The sequence below is a fragment of the Salminus brasiliensis genome, chromosome 5, assembly GCF_030463535.1.
Source record: "Salminus brasiliensis chromosome 5, fSalBra1.hap2, whole genome shotgun sequence".
Taxonomy (NCBI): domain Eukaryota; kingdom Metazoa; phylum Chordata; class Actinopteri; order Characiformes; family Bryconidae; genus Salminus; species Salminus brasiliensis.
Window position 1 is genome coordinate 22,664,098 of NC_132882.1, and position 21,821 is coordinate 22,685,918.

At 40.7% G+C, this 21,821-nt stretch overlaps 1 protein-coding gene across 1 annotated transcript in view; it reads left to right on the top strand.

Moving 5' to 3' along the window:
* The window catches only part of LOC140555853 (plectin-like), a 97,899-nt gene that overhangs the window by 27,450 nt on the left and 48,628 nt on the right, over positions 1-21,821 (top strand). Inside the window, exons 3-30 of the mRNA XM_072679172.1 lie at positions 3,219-3,308; positions 5,259-5,336; positions 5,456-5,548; positions 6,661-6,827; positions 9,063-9,178; positions 9,338-9,444; positions 10,096-10,215; positions 11,327-11,422; positions 11,534-11,661; positions 13,517-13,610; positions 14,003-14,157; positions 14,408-14,708; positions 14,834-14,911; positions 15,005-15,166; positions 15,272-15,376; positions 15,488-15,583; positions 15,870-15,995; positions 16,103-16,255; positions 16,377-16,531; positions 16,757-16,883; positions 17,118-17,301; positions 17,978-18,135; positions 18,257-18,432; positions 18,560-18,698; positions 18,881-19,237; positions 19,376-19,459; positions 19,550-19,654; positions 19,765-19,863. Coding sequence (XP_072535273.1) covers positions 3,219-3,308; positions 5,259-5,336; positions 5,456-5,548; positions 6,661-6,827; positions 9,063-9,178; positions 9,338-9,444; positions 10,096-10,215; positions 11,327-11,422; positions 11,534-11,661; positions 13,517-13,610; positions 14,003-14,157; positions 14,408-14,708; positions 14,834-14,911; positions 15,005-15,166; positions 15,272-15,376; positions 15,488-15,583; positions 15,870-15,995; positions 16,103-16,255; positions 16,377-16,531; positions 16,757-16,883; positions 17,118-17,301; positions 17,978-18,135; positions 18,257-18,432; positions 18,560-18,698; positions 18,881-19,237; positions 19,376-19,459; positions 19,550-19,654; positions 19,765-19,863 — 3,849 coding nt within the window. The remainder of the gene's footprint in view (positions 1-3,218; positions 3,309-5,258; positions 5,337-5,455; positions 5,549-6,660; positions 6,828-9,062; positions 9,179-9,337; positions 9,445-10,095; positions 10,216-11,326; positions 11,423-11,533; positions 11,662-13,516; positions 13,611-14,002; positions 14,158-14,407; positions 14,709-14,833; positions 14,912-15,004; positions 15,167-15,271; positions 15,377-15,487; positions 15,584-15,869; positions 15,996-16,102; positions 16,256-16,376; positions 16,532-16,756; positions 16,884-17,117; positions 17,302-17,977; positions 18,136-18,256; positions 18,433-18,559; positions 18,699-18,880; positions 19,238-19,375; positions 19,460-19,549; positions 19,655-19,764; positions 19,864-21,821) is intronic.

Consider the following 21,821-nt stretch of genomic DNA (forward strand, 5'->3'; position numbering starts at 1 on the left):
GCAAGGCAATGCGCTGAGGACTATGAGGGTTCAAACTTACTGAGCTGAAATCAAATGGCCCAATGTCGTTTCTCATTGGCCGATCCCTAGGGTGGAGACAGCCATGAAGAGGTATAAAAAGACATACCCCTTTTTTTCACTGTAGAACCTTGTTTCATGCCTTTGAGGGGAAGTTGAGCAAGAGTACAGCTTTGGAAAGCTACGGAAGAGCATTTTGTCTGTGAAGCAGTAAAGGTGTACAATGTAAACAGACTACAGTAGGCCAAGAGAGTTATTGTACGTTATGAGCTTTAGCTGACCAAATTCAGCTGCCACAGCCACTTATTCATCTACTTCACTGTTGCATTGCTAAATAGAGAATTCTGCTGAATTACCAGGATGTTGACTAGATGAATGAATTTAACCTTCAAATGTGCACCAGACAGATCAATCAGTTTGCAGTGTGATTTTGTCTGTCAACAGCTGTAGTGGGAGCACAAGCAGATGTATAGCTTCCACTTAACATGACTATAACAGCACACTATTGCCCTGTGCTGATGGACAGCTCTTGTTAAGTGTGGAATCTGTGGAGACAGATGTCACAATCAAAAGCAGACTAGTAATTGTGTGAACTGACAGCTAAGCATTTGTGTCTAATTGATGGGAACATGAATACAGTACCCTCGACAGAGGACCACTCTGCATTGCAGCTCACTGCTGTAGCCTCTTTGTGTCCCATTGAGTAAGTATTGTAGTAGTTTAATTCTGGCAGTCAATAGAAGTCATGCAGTGGGTGAGTTTCTTACGTAACATTGATGGTAACATGCAACAACAGTGATCCCTGGTGGTTAAGTCTGGGCATTGCCACATTTTTGACTTCTCCTCTGTAGCCTTTGCAAAATATGTGAGAGCACAATTACAGAAATGCTCTGAAACATGAAAACATGGCTCAGTTTGGATAACCCTGTTTTTTGCCATTATCAGTATCACTATTTCTTGTAGGTGATGCCATAGAAGAACCACTTTTCGTTCTATATAGAACCATGTGTGTAATAAAAATTAACCTTTAAAAGGTCTAAGGTCATTACTTAGCTTAGAATAATATGTCCTTGAGTCATTTCCAGCTGTGTGGACAAGAAGGACGAGCAACAAATCTCCAAGCTGTTTAAAACCTTAAAGGAATTGATGAAGCTTAGGATAAAATGTACATGTACTCTAGTCCTTTCCAGCACACTAAATGGGGGAGAGCAACAGAGTAAACATGTTCACCTGTTGGAAAGTAGCCATAACTAAACATAACTAAAAGTTACTGCTTTAACATCATTCCAATCACCCAGAGATAATCATGGTTTACTGTGTTGATTAGCAGTTCCTAGCACAACATTGGAAGATAAATAGCAGTCATAACTGTACATGTAAAGGTTAGCACTTTTGGCACCTAACAGGCTAGTAAATATTAAGTGAAATGTATTTAATTAATAGTTAGATAAGTATCAGGAATTATCTACCATGGACTATGTAACCTTAAACCTCCTCAAAACCACCTGTAGTTTTCTGACTTAGGAAACCACTACGCCAGTTTCCATGGCTTTGTGCATAGGTACCTATTAGTAATCTTTTCGGTGTAATGGAAGTCATGGAGCATAAGGGGTTAAAAAAAGAGTTGTCTTCTCAAGTATTCTACTGAATCTCTGTGTGGTTCATGTTGTTAATGTTAAGTTATGCTAAATAAACGAGTGTTTATATGAAACAAGACTAGGCAAGCTCAGTTTAGCCAGACCACAAATGGGGAATGTTACCGTGTAGGAACAGGAGAGTGCTTATCGCTCCCTCTTTATGTCAGCAAGTCATTTATTGCTGTAGTTGTTCAGTGCTGAAATGACCACATTGCCCTTTAGCAATTCCTGCAGCCAAAGCAAGCTAAAGGTATTACTGATCATACCAGTGCCCCAAATGGTGCAAGTGTAATGTCCCTTAAAACATTCTCTCTTACACACCCACACACACAGTGGACTATCAGTCACTTGGGGCTTGCTTGTCAGTCTGGCTAAAAGTTGCGTGTGTAGTGCATTAGTTGCAATAGTTTGGAATTCTCTTTAAAGTTATTCAGCTTCAGTGATTTGTCTGAGCTGTCTTCAGCTGTGATGATTGCAGGACAGTTTGTATTGGATAGTACACTAACTAATTACCCTCTAACTAATCAACACTTTTCTTAATGCATAAATGTGCATAATTCAGTGTTATTCCTCTCTTCCATCTTTAATCAACATATTCATTCATTTTTCACCCCATCACCACTTTCTATTTATCTATTGCTCATTTTCTATCATTCCCATCCCTCTCTTTCTTTCTCTCTCCCTCTGTGTTGATCTTATGCCTCCTCTCTTCATGCAGCACTGGAGAGCAGAGGTAGGTACCATCTGCACACAGGCCCCGGCAGGATGGGGATACACCCCTTTCTGAACTGCATGAGTTCCTCCGTACCTCGAGGCTCTCTGCCTCAACTCCAAGCTTCTTATGCTGTTAGTGTCCTAGTGTGAGGAATGTGGCTTTCACTTTGACCCAAAGTCGAATGTCTCACACTATCTGTATTTGGACAAGTAGATGGACAAAAACGCATCAGCATAAGAAACTCACGAGTCTTTCTCTTTCCCATCACTTGCTGTGTCTTGTATTACCATGCATGACAGCACCTCTTCGACCCCTTGAATTCTAAAGGCTCCAGGGCCCACATTTACGTTGAATAACTGAATAGGGAGCCTAGAATTTAAGGGGTTAAATAGTGTTTGTTGAAATGTTGAAGTGTTGATCATTTTAATGTTAATGCTGGACATATGAATGTATCCTTAAGAACACAGCTTGAAGTTGGCGTGTCTGGAGATGGAGAACATGGTTGTGTGTGCATCTATGAGTGAGGGGGTTATAAAAAAAAGGGGACGGGGGAGTTGCTTCAGAATTCATTACGGCTTCATGCCCTATAATAAATCACTTGTCAGAGATGGCATCTGGCATTTGGGCAGGTGCGTCTGTACTGAAGTCAAGGCTGCTTTGCTGCCCCCAGGCATGCATTCCTGCTGATGTTCTGCAGAGCTGAGTGAAGGCTGCACTGTAGAGTCTAAGGCACACCAAAACCTGCTGTTAAAGATGGAATAGTTTCTGACTAATATTTGGCCTTTCTAAACAGTTCTATACTCTCTTTCTCTCTCTCTCTCTCTCTCACTCTCTCTATTTTTTTTCAGGCACAGCGCCATGTGTCGGATCTGTATGAAGATCTACGCGATGGACATAACCTGATCTCTCTGTTGGAGGTGCTCTCAGGGGAGACGCTGGTGAGCCTCATTGTGTGTGTGTTTGTGTGTGTGTGTGTGTGTGTGTGTGAGACTATGAATAACTGTACTGCAGCCCAACTGAGCCACATCTAACACTACACCTTACGCCCCAACCCGCTCCACTGAACCTCAAGTACTTATGCAGCATCCTTAAGCTAATGGAAACCAGCTTAACTGTGAAGGCGAAACTATGAAGCTGCCATTAAGGAGTCTGCCCTCATTCTAAACGTGTTGCTTTACTTTGATTTCATTTTTTTGTTATTTCAAGCTGTTCCATGCTCAATGTTTTTTCTGTGCTCAAATCCAAAAGCTGATCTGATTTTATTGAATCACACCCAAAACACTGGGTTTTCCATGCAAACCTTCTTTTTCTCTCTACTAGCTTGATGCCATGCTACAGTACTGCTTTCCTCTTGTCCATAACACATTAACTTCACTCTTTGCCTTCTCTCTCTGAACTGTGTGGCACCTGTTTGACTCCTTATCTTCCTTCTCTACCTCCCTCTCCATCTCCTTCTATCCCTTCCTCCCTATGTATGCTGACCTTTGACCTCTGCCCTGTGGGCTTTTGCCTCCTCTCTTTGCACTGCTCTTGCTGGGGCTAGTCCAGGGAGAGGGACGTTGTGAGGAACTTGCGGTTGGTGAGTGGGTTTGTCATTTAGGTGTTTTTGTTTTTTCTTTTTTTTTCCCATGTCACATTATGGCTCCATGAGTGGGCAGCATAAGTAGGTTGTCTGTCCTATTCGTGATTTCCATCTGCATTTTTTTTCATTTTTACGGTTAATATTGTACAAAATTTTAAAACCTCAGGCCAAAATAAAAGCTTTTATTGCTGTTTTCAATAATAAAATTGGGTATAGAATAGTAGTCCTATTTTTTTATAATATATGTACGTACGTATGTGCTTTGTCGCTGTCATGCAAAAACCTTGTATCTCCAAAATGGCAACTTTACACAAGAAGGGAAAAAAATGTCAATGAACGATTTTACTCACTTTTGTCATTTTGGAGCATTTCTATTGGTCCATTCATCATGATCATCACAGTGTAAAAAAACAACTGCCAGATTCACACTTTGTCAAAAAGTAAAAAAAAAAACAGTACAAGTGGAGCTCTTTACGTGACAGTAAAGACCTTTCTATCCAGAACAACTTACCTTAGAATCATGTGTAACAGGAAGGCAAATGTAGGGTTATAAGTGTTGCCCAATGACTCTTACTGGTGTAGTGTGGTGTGCTTGCCTGGCTGGAGAATCAAGCCATAGTATGCCTAAAGAGGGACAATGTTGTCAACCACTATGCTACACCAACCACATAATACAGCCAGATATGTGTTGATAAACCAGTGTTGGTGGCTTATTTAATATAGTGTATTTTCTGTATACTATATTACCTACTGGTTATACTCTATCTCATCAGCTTTTACTGATGGAGAGCTTGAGCTTTGTGTAGATGTAATGTTAGTAATGATAGAACTGGCTTGAACATAGTGACAGAGCCTGCCTGTCATTTTCCACTAACTGGGTAATTAGCTTGACCATTGCATGAATTCTTGATGCTCTTTTGCGTCTTCATCTAGCTGAACTTTGAGCTCATGTTTTGGGTGTGTAACCAATGTGGCAGATGTTTTAGACTATTGTTTCTTCTTCATTAAACAAAGGTGCCTAATGTTGGGGTACCACAAATTAGTCTCTGTTTCCCATTTCTTCTGTTCTGCTAAGCAGTTCATTATGTACTTGATGGAGTCTTTAAGCACACATCTGTTACACAGCTTGATATTTTTCAGCCTGAGAGGAAATCAACATTACTTCAGTCATGGACTCCTGTTAACTGTGGTTTACATGTTATTAGTCCTTATGCACAGTGGTTTCTTACCACATATTTACATTCTGCCTCCATTTCCACTTTCTGTTTTTATCAGTCTCTCTTAACCTTTCCCTCTCCCCTTCCAGCCTCGGGAAAAAGGGCGCATGCGATTCCACAAACTTCAGAATGTACAGATTGCACTGGATTTTCTCAAACACCGGCAGGTAAGGCAACTTCTACAGGATTTGATTACATGGGATAGCTTTTTTTTTACTGTTGATTGTTATAAATTTTATTAGAATGTCTCCTCTATATCATCATATCTGGCTCATTTTTTTCCCAGGTCAAGCTGGTGAACATTAGAAATGATGACATAGCAGATGGAAACCCCAAGCTTACACTGGGGCTCATATGGACCATCATCCTCCACTTCCAGGTGTCCTGCTCTGTCAGTGTTGAGTTCCAATACCATTTACCTCCTCCGCTACTGTTGTCCTGTCTAATCTGGAAAATCGTTTGGGTGTTGGGGTGAAATAACAGTGGAGAGGCATTCTTCTAATCAAGCACTCAACTATACTTCTCAAATTTCTCTACCTTTCCTCTTCTAATGTTTTTGCAATCACGGGGTCATTTGTAACTGAACTAAATCTAGATGAAAATAGATGAAGCAAACCAAACTAGCTAAATGTATCTATTCATTGTATTCATTTTAAAAAGAAACAATAATCACGTATTTCCAGATTAGTTCGGTTTAGTAGCTCGGAACAAACGGCACCACTGAGACTTGTGGCTTGAGTTGCTCAACTTAGAAATCCAAAAACCTAGGATTTATGGTCAACTTGGAGGAACAGTGGCAGTCTTATACTTTTACTCCATAAAAAATTAGCCAACTTTTCCATAACTGGGTCCAGGGTGAGTCAGGAGTTTCCTACTGTGCAAGAAGGACCAGAATTAGGGTGGAGTGCCTGGACCAGGCTGGATCTCTCAAGGGAGTCTGATAGGAAACACGAGGGAATCCCTGATGATTGTGACTCATTTGCCCTTTGTCCTTGTGGTAGTCAGTAGGCTTTGGACAGGAAATAAAATAATACAAGATTTGTTCCCAGGCTGTGGCGTGGTCTTTCCTCAAGCCAACCCAGTCAGCTTACTGTTGGTTATACATACTGTACATTACAGCATAACGGATGTCGTTATTTTTAAGATGCTTGTTTATTGGATCTTAGAAGACTCATTTGTTTTAATCTTGGAGACTTTCCATAGTCCGTACTTGTATCTGATGCCTAATTGTTAAAGCCCCATCCCCATCCCCAAACTTCTTAACTGTTGCTCAGGTTCAGGGCCTGGAGGTCTGTGGTATTCGGTGGAACTTTTGAATTGCATGCATATGTTTATATATGATACTACTCGTATATGATTTATCATGCTAGTGATCTTTGAAAATCATCCATTCTGATTTTGATTCATTCATTTCATTCATTAAAAGGATTTCTATATCCATCCAAAATGCATGAAAGTAAAAGCACTTACACCCATTTTGGTACCTAATAGATTTCAGATATCCAAGTAAATGGGCAGTCAGATGACATGTCCGCTAAGGAGAAGCTGTTGCTGTGGTCTCAGCGCATGGTGGATGGCTACCAGGGCCTGCGTTGTGACAATTTCACCACCAGCTGGAGGGATGGCAAGCTCTTCAACGCTGTTATTCACAAACATGAGTAAGTACTTACCTAATCATTGTCAATTGCACTCCATTGTTTTAATCATTCTTTTTCGATGACTCTAACTAATGGCAGTCTGTGTGGCCTAGTTCCCTCAAAACATACATCTTCATCTTCATCAGCATCTTTTGAGCACAACCAGTCAATGCATATCTTGCAACAGATTTGCACACAATAATATAGAACAGCTGAATGTGCTCAGAGCACCCTGACTGCACACATTTAGTTCAACAGGAAAGAAAGGCTAACCAATCCTTCCCACTCAGAGAGACACATGGTTAGTTTTTCCTCTGCGATTTTTATGTTATGGATGGCTGTGACATGGGCAGGATTATAAAGTCTGATCTCAGTAATAGGATGCAAACCTTTAGCCAGGAGCTACACACAGTCTGTTTTTGAATAAATGTATAGTAATAGTAACGGGTAAAAAAAAAAAAAAAAACAGGCCTCTCTACAGTACCATTTGCTTCTCCTACACCAGTGTGTTTCTTGACCTTTACTGCACAATAAATCACACTAATCTCCTGATATGAGGGGGAAAAAAAACTAACTAATAGTTTTAAACAGTAAAGTTAAAAGATTTTGGCTCCTCTGAAATGCAGCGAGACATGTATTTGATAGAGGGAGAAGAAAGTAACTGGAATCTTTGTGCTGTCCCTTTCTTCTGTAGAACAGAATATAAAAGAGGGAGAGGCTGAGTGGGTGTGAGTGAGACGTTTTTTAATGGAGAGCTGGTGAGAGGGAGTTAAAGAGAGAAATACTTGAAGGCGTGGTGAATGGGGTGTCATTATGGAAGTAAAGACAGGCATTACCGCAGGGCACCTTTCTGTGAAACATTGACATGTACCTACAAAGTTTGGGTACGCCCTGCTGCCCGTCCAGAGCGTGTATGGAATTTTATGTTTTTGTTAGACACAAAACCTGCTGCAGCTGACAGAGCTGGCTCTTTGCAAAAAGGGCAAGGAGGTTTTTCCACGCAACGGCAAAAAAAAAACGATGGACCCATCACAGATTCTTATTTTTCCTTTGCTTTTCTGTGCTCACTGAGCATTTTTGGGACTGCATGCTTCAAGTCATCACTGAGAAGCATCATTTCTTCATTTTGGGGAACTTGAAAGCTTAAACCACTGGACTCGACTCAGGAAACCTAATGAGGATATTGCTCTTGAACCATTACATGCAATTGCAATGGTCAAGACGTTCTTAGAGAAGTAAGGAATCAACCGATAAGCATCTAGTGTAGAAATCATGATGCAGAGTTTAAAGAGGAGACTGACGTTCAGGAAGCGCAGGGTCAGCAACAGCAGCACTACAGGCTCTGTGAGTGATGCCGAAGATCGTGTGGTCATGCTGTGTGAGGAGATCCCATCTGAGAGCTCTTTAGACTCGGGCAGGGGCTCCCAGAGCCTGGGGGCCCGCTCCAGTGGCGAGTCCTACGCAGGCGATGCTGACACTGGAACATGCTTGAGCTCCGGCAGCCTCTCTCCTAAACTTTCACTGCGGATTGAAGATGGAAGCACAGAGTCCATCTCTCCACCCAGCCCTGGAGACCACTATGCAGTGCGTTCTACCCTGCACGTCAAAGAGTTATACCGGTCTGGCCACTAAAAATCCCTTTTATTACTCTGTTCTGTGTAAGGTGATTAGCATGTGCATTAGGCTTCGGGTAATCGTTTGGTAAATGTGGTCTTCTGCTGTGTTAATGCTTATGAAATGTCATGATTTCAGTGTGTGAAACTGAATTAATTTGAGAAAATAAGCTACATTAAATAAGCATTAAATAAGTCTTAATGTATTGTATGGGATTTTTATGTTTCTTGGTTTATTGAACGACATGTTGGTAGTGGTTTATGCCTCAGGAGTCGTATGATAGTGAAGATTTATGAGCCAGGTGGTCCTTTCACCTCCAGCTATGAATTATCTTTGTCCTGTGTAACAGAGATTATTTTGGATAAGTCATTATTGTATTGTAAAGTTACACTACATCCTTTTAGGTGTTTAAAGGACATAAAATAATTCTCAGAAATGACTCCAACTTAGTGTTATTTAGGTGCACATTTGTTTGCCACTCTAGGCGCGATGTTCTCTCTGATTGTTGAGTGGTTTTGTAAAATTTTAAACGAATAAGATCTTATTTTTTCAAGTTGCTACATACCATGAAGTACAGATTGCTGTGATTCTTATTCACCTGAACCAGCACCTGATGGCCCCCTCATTTCTGTTCTCCTCTAGGCCCAGACTCATTGACATGTCGAAGGTTTACCGCCAGACCAACCTGCAGAACTTGGAGCAGGCTTTTAACGTGGCTGAAAGAGAGCTGGGTGTCACACGCCTACTTGACCCAGAGGGTATGTTCACGCCTTACTTCTCATTTTTCAGGGAGGGATTTGACGAGATAAGATAATATTGCACTTGGATTGGATAGGATTTTTGGGGGGAATGAATTGCATGAGCAGTCACACTGAGATTCTTCCTTTTGAAAAAATATATGCTTGATATCTTTTCAGATGTTGATGTGCCACACCCTGATGAGAAGTCCATCATTACATATGTGTCTTCTCTTTATGATGCCATGCCTCGTGCGCCTGATGTTACGGAGGGTGTCAGAGTCAATGTGAGCTTCTTTCATATATTATATATATATCCTGGTCTTTTGGACATTGCCATTGCTCTTTGCATTACTCAGTCATGCATACACACAGCGATGTACAGACTTTTGTCTAAGGCTTGCAGTCAAATCTAATAGATTAAGCACTTTATCAGAGAGGCTACATGCCCTTTTCCATTCCCACGCAACCCTTAAATGCTGTGTCTTGTGAATTTCATTGTCCTGTATCCTGTTCTTCTAAAAGAACATTGTTTAGAATGCTTTTAGAAAGTTTTGCAAATCTAGGCAGATCTATTCTCTCTTATTATTTTGAATCAGTCATGTTATAGTTATTTCCTGAATGTTGATAGACATTTTGCAGTTTCCAATAAAACAGATGCTCATAGGTTTTTTACTTTCATGCTACACTATAAACAAAGAGATCAATGTGTAATAATTGATAAACCTTACAACTGCCTTATGAAACTCCATCATGCAATTCGATAAGCTTTAGTTAGATTCCCTCAAATGCCCCATTCTCTCCCTCCCCTTCAGTCTTCATAGTCAGACAGGGCCAGGGCTGTTAACACCTAATTGAGTGAGTATGGTGTGCGAGTTAGCAATAGGGCAGAAGGATTTTCCTTTCTGTTGTTGATCTGGTAGCATGTATGTGTGCAGGAGCTGGAGCTGCGCTGGCAGGAGTACTATGAGTTGATCACCATTCTGCTGCAGTGGATCAGACACCATATCGTCATTTTTGAGGAGAGGAAGTTTCCTGCCAGCTTTGAGGAGATTGAGGTAAAAACCATGGCAACAAAGTTACACTGTGTATAACCAGATCTTAAAGCCGCTCTGACGCATGCTTGAGCGAAGTGACTTTTTTCTGTTGTATGTCACCATTAGCAATTATGTGCTTTCAAGAAAAGACATCTTCACTGTCTGACTGAACTGCATTACCTGTCTCTTGATAGGTGATTATATAGTATTAGTTTTGTACCTTTGCTGAGAACTAGTTTGTGGTGGCGTGTGACAGAAACAATAGGCATACAAAGCCAAAACGGCTAATGAGAATCTTCTTTCACTTACGCCAACTTTGTCGTAAGTGAATGAGTCATGTTATTCAATAGCACATCAAACAGTACAGGTTCTCACTGCTTTAGGTCATGCTTTAGTTTGAGGTTAGTTCATTGTAGGGATTTGTACAGTCCCCCCCACATCAGGGTGTGGCAGCAGCTTTATGGTAAGAAAATCATTGTGCCTTTAAGGCAGGGTTTTATTCTATCTAATCTGAAAAAGACTAAGCGCCACTCCCTACTGGATGAGTAATGGAGTGGTTATAAAGGGTTGAGTCAGTCCTCTCAACTTGGTCTCAAATATTAGTTCTAGTTTCTTAAATGAACCTTCCTGGATAAAAACATATCCTTACACAATTGGACTATTCTTAATTTATATGGTTGTTTCATTTATGGTCAAATAAATGTTTTGCCCTGTTATGTGAATTGCTATTGCTTTAAAATGCTTAACCAGTGTCAGGTTTTCTTTTGTAAGGGTTATCTGTTTTTATTACATTAACACCTTGTTAAGAATTTCAAATGCCGAATCACACACATGGCCTAAGATGCAATTATGTGAATGAGAAGCACAAGGCTTGAAACTGAGGCAACAGGCTTACTGTCTCCTGACCAAATTACAGCATTTAGATCAGAGTGTTATTATCATGATGTTGTTTTCAGCACCATCATTTTGGTGTTCTACCTCATTTACCAGCTGACTATCACTACCTGATACTAACTAATTTCTTCAAAAAGTGGTGCACCCAATTCAGTTTTTCACTTCTTTAGGGACTGGAAACAGGAATTACTACAGTGCGTTACAACGTGAGTTACAAACATTTTTTCCTGGATTGCAGATCCTGTGGCGTCAGTTTTTGAGGTTCAAAGAGACTGAGCTGCCAGCCAAGGAGGCGGACAAGAACCGTTCCAAACTCATTTATCAGTCCTTTGAGGTTAGTGGCACGTTTGCAAATGTTAAAAAAAATGTTTAAACAATCATTTTTGCGTTTGTTGTAATATGGATTGACGCTGTTAATGATGTATTTTTTGTTATGTCTGAACAGAGCGCAGTGCAAGCTGGTCAGATCAAAGTTCCCCCAGGTTACCACCCAATCGACGTTGAGAAAGAATGGGGACGACTCCATGTGGCCATCCTAGAGAGAGAGAGGCTGCTAAGGACAGAGTTTGAGAGGTGATTGACGAGATGAAATTCATATGAAAGTAATGTGTCTGACTGTTCACACATCCCAGGGTACTATAGTCTATAGTCTATAGACTAGAGTCCTTTGTGTTTTCTCAGTTGTCAGTGATTTGGAGAGATTTATCTAAGAGCGATTGGTCAAGGGTTCTTTGAGCATTTTAAGTAAATGCAGTGGCTAAGGATAAGGAATCTAAATAGCTCAAAGAATCATTTGAATAAAATGATTAAATAGTTCTTTGCCTAGTTAATGGTTCTTCTCTATAATATTCTATTGTATGTTTTTCTTTTATGGAACCTTTAAAATAGTAATACAGTCTTATGCAGACATTTGGGCTCCCCTGCTCAAAATGTGACAATAAGTTACAATCTCGTACAGAGACACCCTTCTGCACATTCTAAAGCATGTTTGCATGGTTTAACGTATGTAAGGGCACATTAAATATGTTACTATTTCAGTAAATAAATAGGAATTGTGTTCAAAAATTTTATATTCAAATTTGTTTCTTATAAAGGATCTATTCACTTAGAAAACTTTTGCATAAGACTTTACATAGCACCAGAAAGGGTTTGATTATTGTTCTGAGTAAAATAAACCTTTTCAGTACTATAAAGAACCCTTTTTTAGTGAGTTAAGAGTTAAGTGAGGAATTGGCCAGTATATTAGACAATGATCCACTCGCAGAATGACTCAATTAGTCCAAAAGCCTGACATTACTTCAGTACTGCTGAGGAAGGCACCCTACTCACAAGGCCAGTATTGCTTCTTGCCTTCTGTCTACACAAGCCTACATATACCTACCTGGCTTGTTCATGCTCTCACGGGTCCAACATATTTCATCTGTATTGTCTCTAAATCCACCATGTAACACGTTTAGTGAAATAAGAAACATATGCTAGTGAAATTGTTTTATGAGTGGCAAATATGTCTCATGTGAGAAACCTCAAAGCTAAAGCTCAGAGATGCTGTGAGTGCTCTAACCACATTACCGTTTGTCTACTGTTTGTAAGAGATGGTGCTGTTCTTGTTTGCACTCCTCAGGTCAACAACCTGCTGTTTTCTTGTTCATTAGAAGATCTGATAGCATGTTACAAGAGTTTTACGCTGGGCACTAAACATGGAAATGTGGAGTTCATAGATAGTTTATCCTATACAATAAATATTCCTGGCAAAGACATGATATGACCATATCAGTCAGATTAAATGAATACAGACTGAGATTCATATCCCGCATGTGGAGGGAGTGGGCGTATTGTGTAGGGCTCGTCCCCTGTCACAAGACAGTGCTGTTGCTCCTGGTTGAGTGAGTAATGTAGCTCACTGGGAAGCTCCTTTCTTAGGACTGTGTTATGGAATGGCTGACCAAGCAGCAAAAACTTTTGGTTTAGTCTGAACGGTGGTTCCATGCAGCTGAATCCCATGACAAGTCAAGACTATGGGAGAAGAGCTTGTTTTTTGCCTAGTGTTTTGGATGAAGACCTGAGAGCTTTCGGATACTCAGTCATGGCATTTGTAACAGACCCGTATGGGTTAGAGTACTTGCTACGTCCAGGGAGGCTGTGAGTGTTCAATGAAATGTAGTTATTTGCTTATTTTACGTGTGCTTATGTGGATATACTGCAAGACTGTGGGCATAATGTGTGCTTTTGCCTTCTTTATCAATGCTAATTTTTCTAATCTGTTAGTGTTTTGCAAAGCAAAGTGACTTTGGTACTTTGATTTCCTCTGTGATATTCTAATACATATTTTATTTGTTCTGTCTTGTTCTGCCTGAGCTGAATTGATAGCTATTCACACAAATAAACCAACGAAGGATGTCTAACAGGGGCATGTCTTACTGTGATGTAGGTTAGAGCGACTCCAGCGGATTGTCAGTAAAGTGCAGATGGAGTCTGGTGTGTGTGAGGAGCAGCTGAACCAGCTGGAGACCCTCCTGCAGTCGGTAAGTAGTCCCAAAAGCTGTAACTTGCATCACCAGCGCTAAGTCCCCAGTCAGAGCAGACATCCAGCAGCTCAACTCTTATCTCATTAGATAACACGAGCCTCTGACTCACTCTCTCTGCACATTCCTTTCCATCTATGATTTAAAACCAGGCTGGCAAAGCTCGGCATCAGACACAGTCACATTAGCCTTCAAAATGTGATTTTTTTTCTGTTTCTCCTACAATGGCTTTTTACTTCTGCCATGATAAAGTCCAACTAGGCCATAACATTGGCATTGTAACACTGGCATAGTGGTACATTAGGCCTCTGCACTTAACTTTCTACTAAAATGAGAGCCCCCTTAGACCTGAATACCATAGCCATCATAGGTTTTTTCCTGATGTATTGTAGGACATCCGACTCCTAAGTGCAGGAAAGCCTGCCCAGTACACTGCAGAGGTGGGAAGAGACTTGGATAAGGCTGATGGCATGATCCGTCTGCTCTTCAATGATGTGCAGACTCTCAAAGATGGACGCCATCTACAGGCTGAGCAGATGTACCGCAGGTTTGTCAACAATTCTGATCTTCCAACAGTGTGCAAAGACGTCAAGAGTAAACAGATAGTCAGTGGTCCAACACAGGATAAAAAGGTTGGCGGGACTTATGTGGATCTTACCAGTATAACTATATTTACTGGGCTATGTGTTGTTGGTGGTAGTACAATAAGGGACAATGAAGTATGAATTAAGTTCAGAGCCAGTATTGACAGGAAAAACAAAACTGAAAGGTAGAAAATAAGAGTTTTCTTTACACAGAGTTTACCGTCTGCATGAGCGTCTGGTGAACCTGCGCAGTGATTATAATCTACGGATGAAGTCAGTAGTAGTGCAATCCCATGCATCGCCCAGTCAGCGACCACGGCCAGAACTGGACGATGTCACTCTGCGCTATGCCCAGGACTTACTGGCTTGGGTAGAAGAGAACCAGCGCAGGATCGAGACAGCAGAGTGGGGCTCTGACCTGCCCACTGTGGAGTCTCAGCTGGGCAGCCACAGAGGCCTTCACCAGACCGTGGAGGACTTTAAGGCCAAGATTGAGCGGGCACGAGCTGATGAGGTAAGTTTTTTTTATCACATTTATCAGTATTTACAGCTGTGTATGACTGTGTTTACTCTGTGGTGCATTTTTGCAGATTATTTCTATTTTTATTATATTACATTTTTATTTTTTGTATGTTTTAGAGTCAACTATCTCCTATGAGCAAGAGTACATACAGAGAATATCTGGCCAAACTGGATCTTCAGTATGCCAAGCTCCTCGTGAGTATTACTCTTTTAATCACTTCTTATTAATTATGTTGAAACTTGAGAGAGTGAGAGTGATGTGACATGCTTGTTATTACCCATCTTCAGAACTCCTCCAAGTCTCGCCTGAGGCACCTTGATCAGCTCCATGCTTTTGTCAGTTCTGCCACTAAAGAACTGATGTGGCTCAATGACAAGGAGGAGGAGGAGGTCAACTTTGACTGGAGCGACCGCAACACCAACATGACTGCAAAGAAAGAGAACTACTCAGTAAGTCACAAATGTCAGGTCATGTTATCACCTCCTTATTTATCACAGAAAGTTTGACGTTTGCAGGCTTTGAGCTTGTCTCATAACTTGTTGATTGTCTCTCAGGGACTAATGCGGGAACTGGAGCTCAGAGAGAAGAAGATCAATGAGATCCAGATTACTGGAGACAGGCTCATTAAGGAGGGCCACCCAGGCAAAAAGACTGTTGAGGTAAAACATCAGTTTGACTGTTCTGTAACACTGTGCTGTTGTTGCTGCTGCTGCTGTTGTTGTGTGTGTGGTCTGTGCTGTGTTTGTTCTCATGCTCTGCTTTTGTCTCAGGCTTTCACAGCAGCCCTGCAGACCCAGTGGAGTTGGATCCTTCAGCTGTGCTGCTGTATTGAGACTCATCTCAAAGAGAATACTGCATATTACCAGGTGGGCTGCTTGGCATTTTATTCTACGTGGTAGTGTTTTAAATGTGAGCAAATGTTAAGACATTAGTTTATGTTTTCATGCACATGTGCTTATAATGCCTCTGCAATCTGGTCTAAAATTAATTACTTTTAATGTTAATTAATGTATTAATTAATTAATGCATTAATTCTGTAGATTTAGTGACTATTCACTTAATTCAGGTAATCCTGGAAACCAAAACAGTTCAAGGGTGTGTTTTACAACAGCATTATTATTCTCAACCTTTTCTCTGACATCCTCCTTACAGTTCTTTGCTGATGTAAAAGAGGCAGAGGAGAAGATGAAGAAGATGCAAGACACTATGAAGAAGAAGTACTCATGCGATCGCTCTACCACAGCGACTCGTCTGGAGGACTTGCTGCAGGACGCTTTGGTTGGTGTCTCTTTCAAGGAGTCTTCCAACAATTCTACATGACCTTGTGTGTAGTAACTCACGTCAGATTGTGTATACTAGTGCTTACACTGAATCATGTTTTACAGGATGAGAAGGAGCAGCTGAATGAGTTTAAGACACATTTGGCCAGCCTCAATAACAGAGCCAGGAGCATCATCCAGCTGAAACCTCGCAACCCCACCACCCCTATCAAAGGCAAGCTGCCAGTCCAGGCAGTGTGTGATTTCAAACAGATGGAGGTAAGTTAGGCATTTGCGTATATATACATATATCACATTTTACATATCACATACATACACACACAAATATATATATATATATATTCATGCATATGCAATTTGCTCATTTCTTTCTGAATAGATCACCGTGCACAAGGGAGACGAATGTGCGCTCCTCAACAACTCGCAGCCTAATAAGTGGAAGATCCTGAATCGTTTAGGCATTGAGGCCACCGTACCTTCAGTTTGCTTCCTCGTACCACCAGTCAACAAAGAAGCTGTAGAGAACGTTTCCAAGTAAGCATTAGTTACACTCCAAACTCAAACTCTGCTATTATTACCTTTTCAGGGAAGGATATTACTCATGTTGCCACTTTAGGCAAGGTTGTCTTCTTTTAGTTCAGATTTTGTTCAGATTTATTAATAAGATAATTAATAAAAATAACACATAATTAATAAGACTGCATTGCACGGTTGATTGCCTTTAAATCACTGTATATTCCTGTTTTCTGTATCCCTCAGCCTGGAAGGTGGTCTCCAGCAGATGACAACTATGTGGCAGAGACTGCATTTTGATATGAGGAGCCTACTGTCCTGGCAGTACCTGATGAGGGATATCCAGCTTGTCCGTTCATGGAACATCACCATGGTCAGTGGTCATGGTTATCTCACTGTTTATGATATGAACAGGAAAACAAGTAAAATAGTTTAAGGAATTTCAAAGCCTTCAGCTGTTTTTACAGTTGATTAAATCCTTGGCAGAGCTTTTTCATTTGAGGCGAAATTGATGTTTTACAGGATACAATATATACAACTATATATACATACTGTACACAACAGTGGCATTAACTTCATTATCTTTGCTTCTGTAACTGCTTAATAGCTCAAGACCATGAAAGTGGATGAATACAGGCAGATTTTGAGAAATCTGGAACTGCACTACCAGGACTTCCTGCGAGACTCTCAGAACTCCCAGCTCTTCAATCCAGATGATCGCATTCAGACAGAGAAGGACTACAAGACAACAACTCAGTACTATGATAACCTGCTCCGAACAATGGAGAAAGGTAAGCTCTATCTATGGCTCTGTTTACCTTTAACAACCATCTGACCAATTGCATCATTAGCTAAAGATGACAAAGCCACAGTTATTATTATCGGTAACTATGAAATTCACCTTACAGGAACAGTTGTCAGACCGAAGGGTGAGTCTTAAGCTGCAGGTTGCTCTTGCAGGCAGTGATGAGAACAGTTTTAATCCTCAGCTTGAGAAATGCGAAATGAACTCTCATAAGTCCATTTCATCCGCTTGCTGTGTGTTACTGTGCTTAGCTAACTGTCCAGCACTTTTGAGTGAGCGCATGTTTTTATGCTATTTGTCTCCTACATATGTCAATAAATGATATTTTTGCGCTCCCGATGGGTTTTGCTTATCAGTTTTGTCTGATAAAGTGAGAGAAATTGCAGAGAGAGAAATTGCACACCTTGAATGGGTTAGAAATACGTATTGTACATGTAGCTGAGTGAACAATGCATTAGGACAGAATGAAGACAACGTTTTAAAGGCAGTACGTGCTTTGGTTGAATGCTTATGGATCTTGAATCTTAGGTGCCTGCATGTTGGATGTTGCACAGAGATTATGATGATAATCATGATGATAAATCTCTCCCCATGGGCCGGTATGGTTGTTTAGCTGTCATGCTGTTTAGATAGCAGTGATAACAGGGCTGTTCTACATACAGGTGATCAGGATGAGTCAGTGTGTAAGACCTACATCACACAGCTCAGAGACCTACGCCTGCAGATTGAGGACTGCGAGTCTCGCACTGTCGCCCGCATCCGGCAACCTGTGGAAAAAGACCCTCTCAAAGACTGCCTTCAGAAGGCCACTGACCAGAAAGTAAGACGAATCCTTCATTAATTTTAAAGGCTAATTAACACTTACAGAATTAGATCATGGATGAGATAACGCTAAATGTTTCCCAGTGGACAGTCATTAAATTTCTATGCCACTCTTCCAGAAAGTACACGTCGAGCTGGAGGGCATTAGGAAGAACCTGGATAAGGTGACTGTGAAGGCAGAGGGAGTACTGGCCTCTCCTGAGCAGGCCAGCACTCCAGTGCTCCGCTCTGAGCTGGACGTCACCCTGCAGAAGATGGACCACACTTACAGCTTGTCCACAGTATACTTAGAGAAGTAAGTTTAGCATTACAGCTTAAAATTAACATGAGATTATGAGAGTAATGGATTCTTTTTATCCTTCTCTTGATTAGTGCTGTCAGAGCAGTGAATCTGATCATTTAACAACACTTTTTTGTCCCAGGCTTAAGACAATAGAAGTGGTGATCAGGAATACACAAGGGGCTGAAGACATCCTCAAGAAGTATGAAGATCGCCTCCGTGAGGTGTACAAGGTCCCTACAGATACCAAGGAAGTCGAGAGCTACCGTACTGAACTCAAGGTAAGCAAAAATGTGCCTATTAAAAATGAAGTGTTATGGACCATGATTAGCTGCTCTCGGGCCTGTGTACTGCCTTTCATAATGCCCTAGGTCTACACTATAAGACAAGACATTTTTATTGAATAATGTGAAATGTGTGTGTGTGTGTGTACATTATTCACTTTTATCTTTAATTTCTGCAGAAAATGCGCAGTGAGGCAGAGGGCAAGCAGCCTGTGTTCGATGCCCTGGAGGGCGAGCTGGCTAAAGCTAATGCAGTGAGCGACCGCATGACACAGGTGCACAGAGAGAGAGATGCTGAGATGGACCACTACAAGCAGCTACTGGCCAACCTGCAGGAGCGCTGGCAGGCAGTGTTTGCTCAGATTGACCTGCGCCAACGCGAGCTTGAGCAGCTGGGCAGGCAGCTGGGCTATTACCGCAATAGCTATGACTGGCTCATCCGCTGGATCGCAGATGCCAAAGAGAAGCAGGAGAAGATCCAGGCTGTACCTATTACTGATAGCAAGACCCTGAAAGAACAGCTGGCTAATGAAAAGGTATCACAAAAATATCATATATATGCTATGTACTGCCATTAGTATTGCCAACAAACACCCATCAGGAACACAAGCCATTTCAGTGAACACTGTGTGCCTTGAGATGACGAATGCTAACATGCTCCGTTTGACACACAGAAACTTCTAGAGGAGATTGAGAAAAACAAGGAGAAAGTCGACGAGTGTCAGACATATGCCAAAGCTTACATCAATACCATAAAGGTAAATGCGACTCCAGTAATCTGTTTTCTGGATGTTTTCTTTAGAACCATGTTTCTTCATTTAACATATTTACAAATGTCCCCACTTCAGGATTATGAACTGCAGCTGGTTGCTTACAAAGCTCAGGTGGAACCTCTGACATCTCCTTTGAAGAAGACCAAGATGGAATCTGCCTCTGATAACATCATCCAGGAGGTAAGTGACTATAACTGCTGATGTTGTTGTCACACTATATCAGAGACTCAGCAAATCAGCAAGGGTTATTTTTTAGCTAGGACTGAAATGCTGTTTGTCTCTGTCCATAGTATGTTACCCTGAGAACTCGCTACAGTGAGCTGATGACATTGACCAGCCAGTACATCAAGTTCATCACCGACACGCAGAGCCGCCTAGAGGATGAGGAGGTGCGTGATATAAGGACTGAACTGTACTAAACAAAACCACCGTACTAACACTAACTACCTGGCGAACTACTCACCAACAAAATGCTCAAATTGACATACTTAATGTATGGATGACTAGACAGCATTAAATCCAGATGTACCTTTGGAAACACATGGCAGTAAATCTATAAAAATATCTGTCCCTAATATTCTACTTCAGCAGTAAATACATATACATTTCTCGAACAGGGATTATAATTACATGTTTAATTCTGACGCACTGAGACACTGTATAAGAAGCGCTTTTGACTATTCTGTAATAATCGATATAGAATAGACTGATAAAGTATACATTTCTAAAAGTGGTCTTATTATGAAATTGAGGTCTATAGGCTTAGTTCACCTCAGGTTTTTGAAAACCGATAGTAGTCACTGAATTGAAAGATGTGCTCGTAAGTTGCGTAATTGTTCCTGACTCTTTCAATATCCACAGTCTAAACAAATCAATTCATTCATCAAGTCCCCCTAAACATTTTCTGAAATCCATGTTGTTCAAGTCTGTTTAAAGGCTGTTTCTCATCTGTCCCTTCCTTCTTTTACATAGCCCTTACTATGCTTTAGACTGATTTCAGAGTTTCTTAACTTTCACTGAATAACAGGTTTCTTTTTCCCGTTTCTTTCTAACCCTAACCTTTTGATTTCTATGGTTTCTCTTAAATGCTTGCCAGTGCTTTGTCATGATGATTGCTTGTCTTTTTTGGGCACTAAAGAGGTAAAAAAAATTTCACTCTGCTTATATTCTCCATATTCCATCTCAACTTGTTTAAAGCCTGATTTTGCATCTTGCCATGTGAATAGACGGAAGGAATGATCTTATTCTCACTGCCTAATTTCAGAGTAATGTCAGAACATTTACCCTGTTCTACCAGAGCAGTTGGTTGTAGTGTCTTATTCAAGTGACATAGAAAAACAAACTTTATCATTTTTTTTTTTATATAAATAAATGTGCCTCACAATTACCAATATGACTTATTATATAATTAATATATATCATTATTTATTTCAGTGATGGCAGCATGAGAATTAGATGCTTTTTTCCATTTCACTCCATTGTATTTTTTCCTCTCACTGGCTGTTCTACTTTGCTGCAGATCTTTAGTCATTGAAACTCTTGGGTGAATTCAGCAAATGTAGGACATCAGGGTGCATTACTCTTTTTGACCAGAGCCAGTCTGTCAGACTGTCATAAGCCAGACTGTCATAAGTAAATTCCTCGGGGGTACTTGTCATTTACCTTTTTCTTTACCACTGGCCTGCTGTCGTCACTGTTTTATGGTCACAATTTGAAATTACTCTCATTCCACCGAGCAGACAGGTTAAAATGCTTTATGTAAGGATGTATAAAGACGAGCAGTCTAACAGAAACAGCTATATACTGTTAGACGATTCTGTTTAGTTATTTGACATGATGAGTTTTAAATATTCACGTCCTAGGTAATATCAGGCTTTTCAGGTACACTGTGAGCCATTTTAAGCCATTCTAGTAAATGATGTGGTATGTATCATTTGATTTTCACGCTTTATATATATTATAAATGTATTTATTCTAGAGTCTTTCATAACAGGTCTAATTTTGTTTGTATATTGGTACCAGCATTCCTACTGAAGTATGTGTGGTGCATCATAGAGAAGCCTGTTGGCATCAGCACAAGCATAAGTGCAGAGTCAGGGAGGAAACGCAGCTAAGTTAAAGCTGTATTCGGAGTTCTAATACATTGGCAATCTAACGCCAATATAAGCATTTATTAAAAAATGTCTTTTTTCTGAATTCACCCTCCGGTAATATGTTTGCACTGAATCTTAGTCATCAGAAGATGCAATATGTACATTTCTACCAGGACCCCCCTTAATGACATTTATAGAGTATGCTAGTATGTGTTTAATCTCCAGGTCAAGACCATTTTTCTACCTATAGCTTA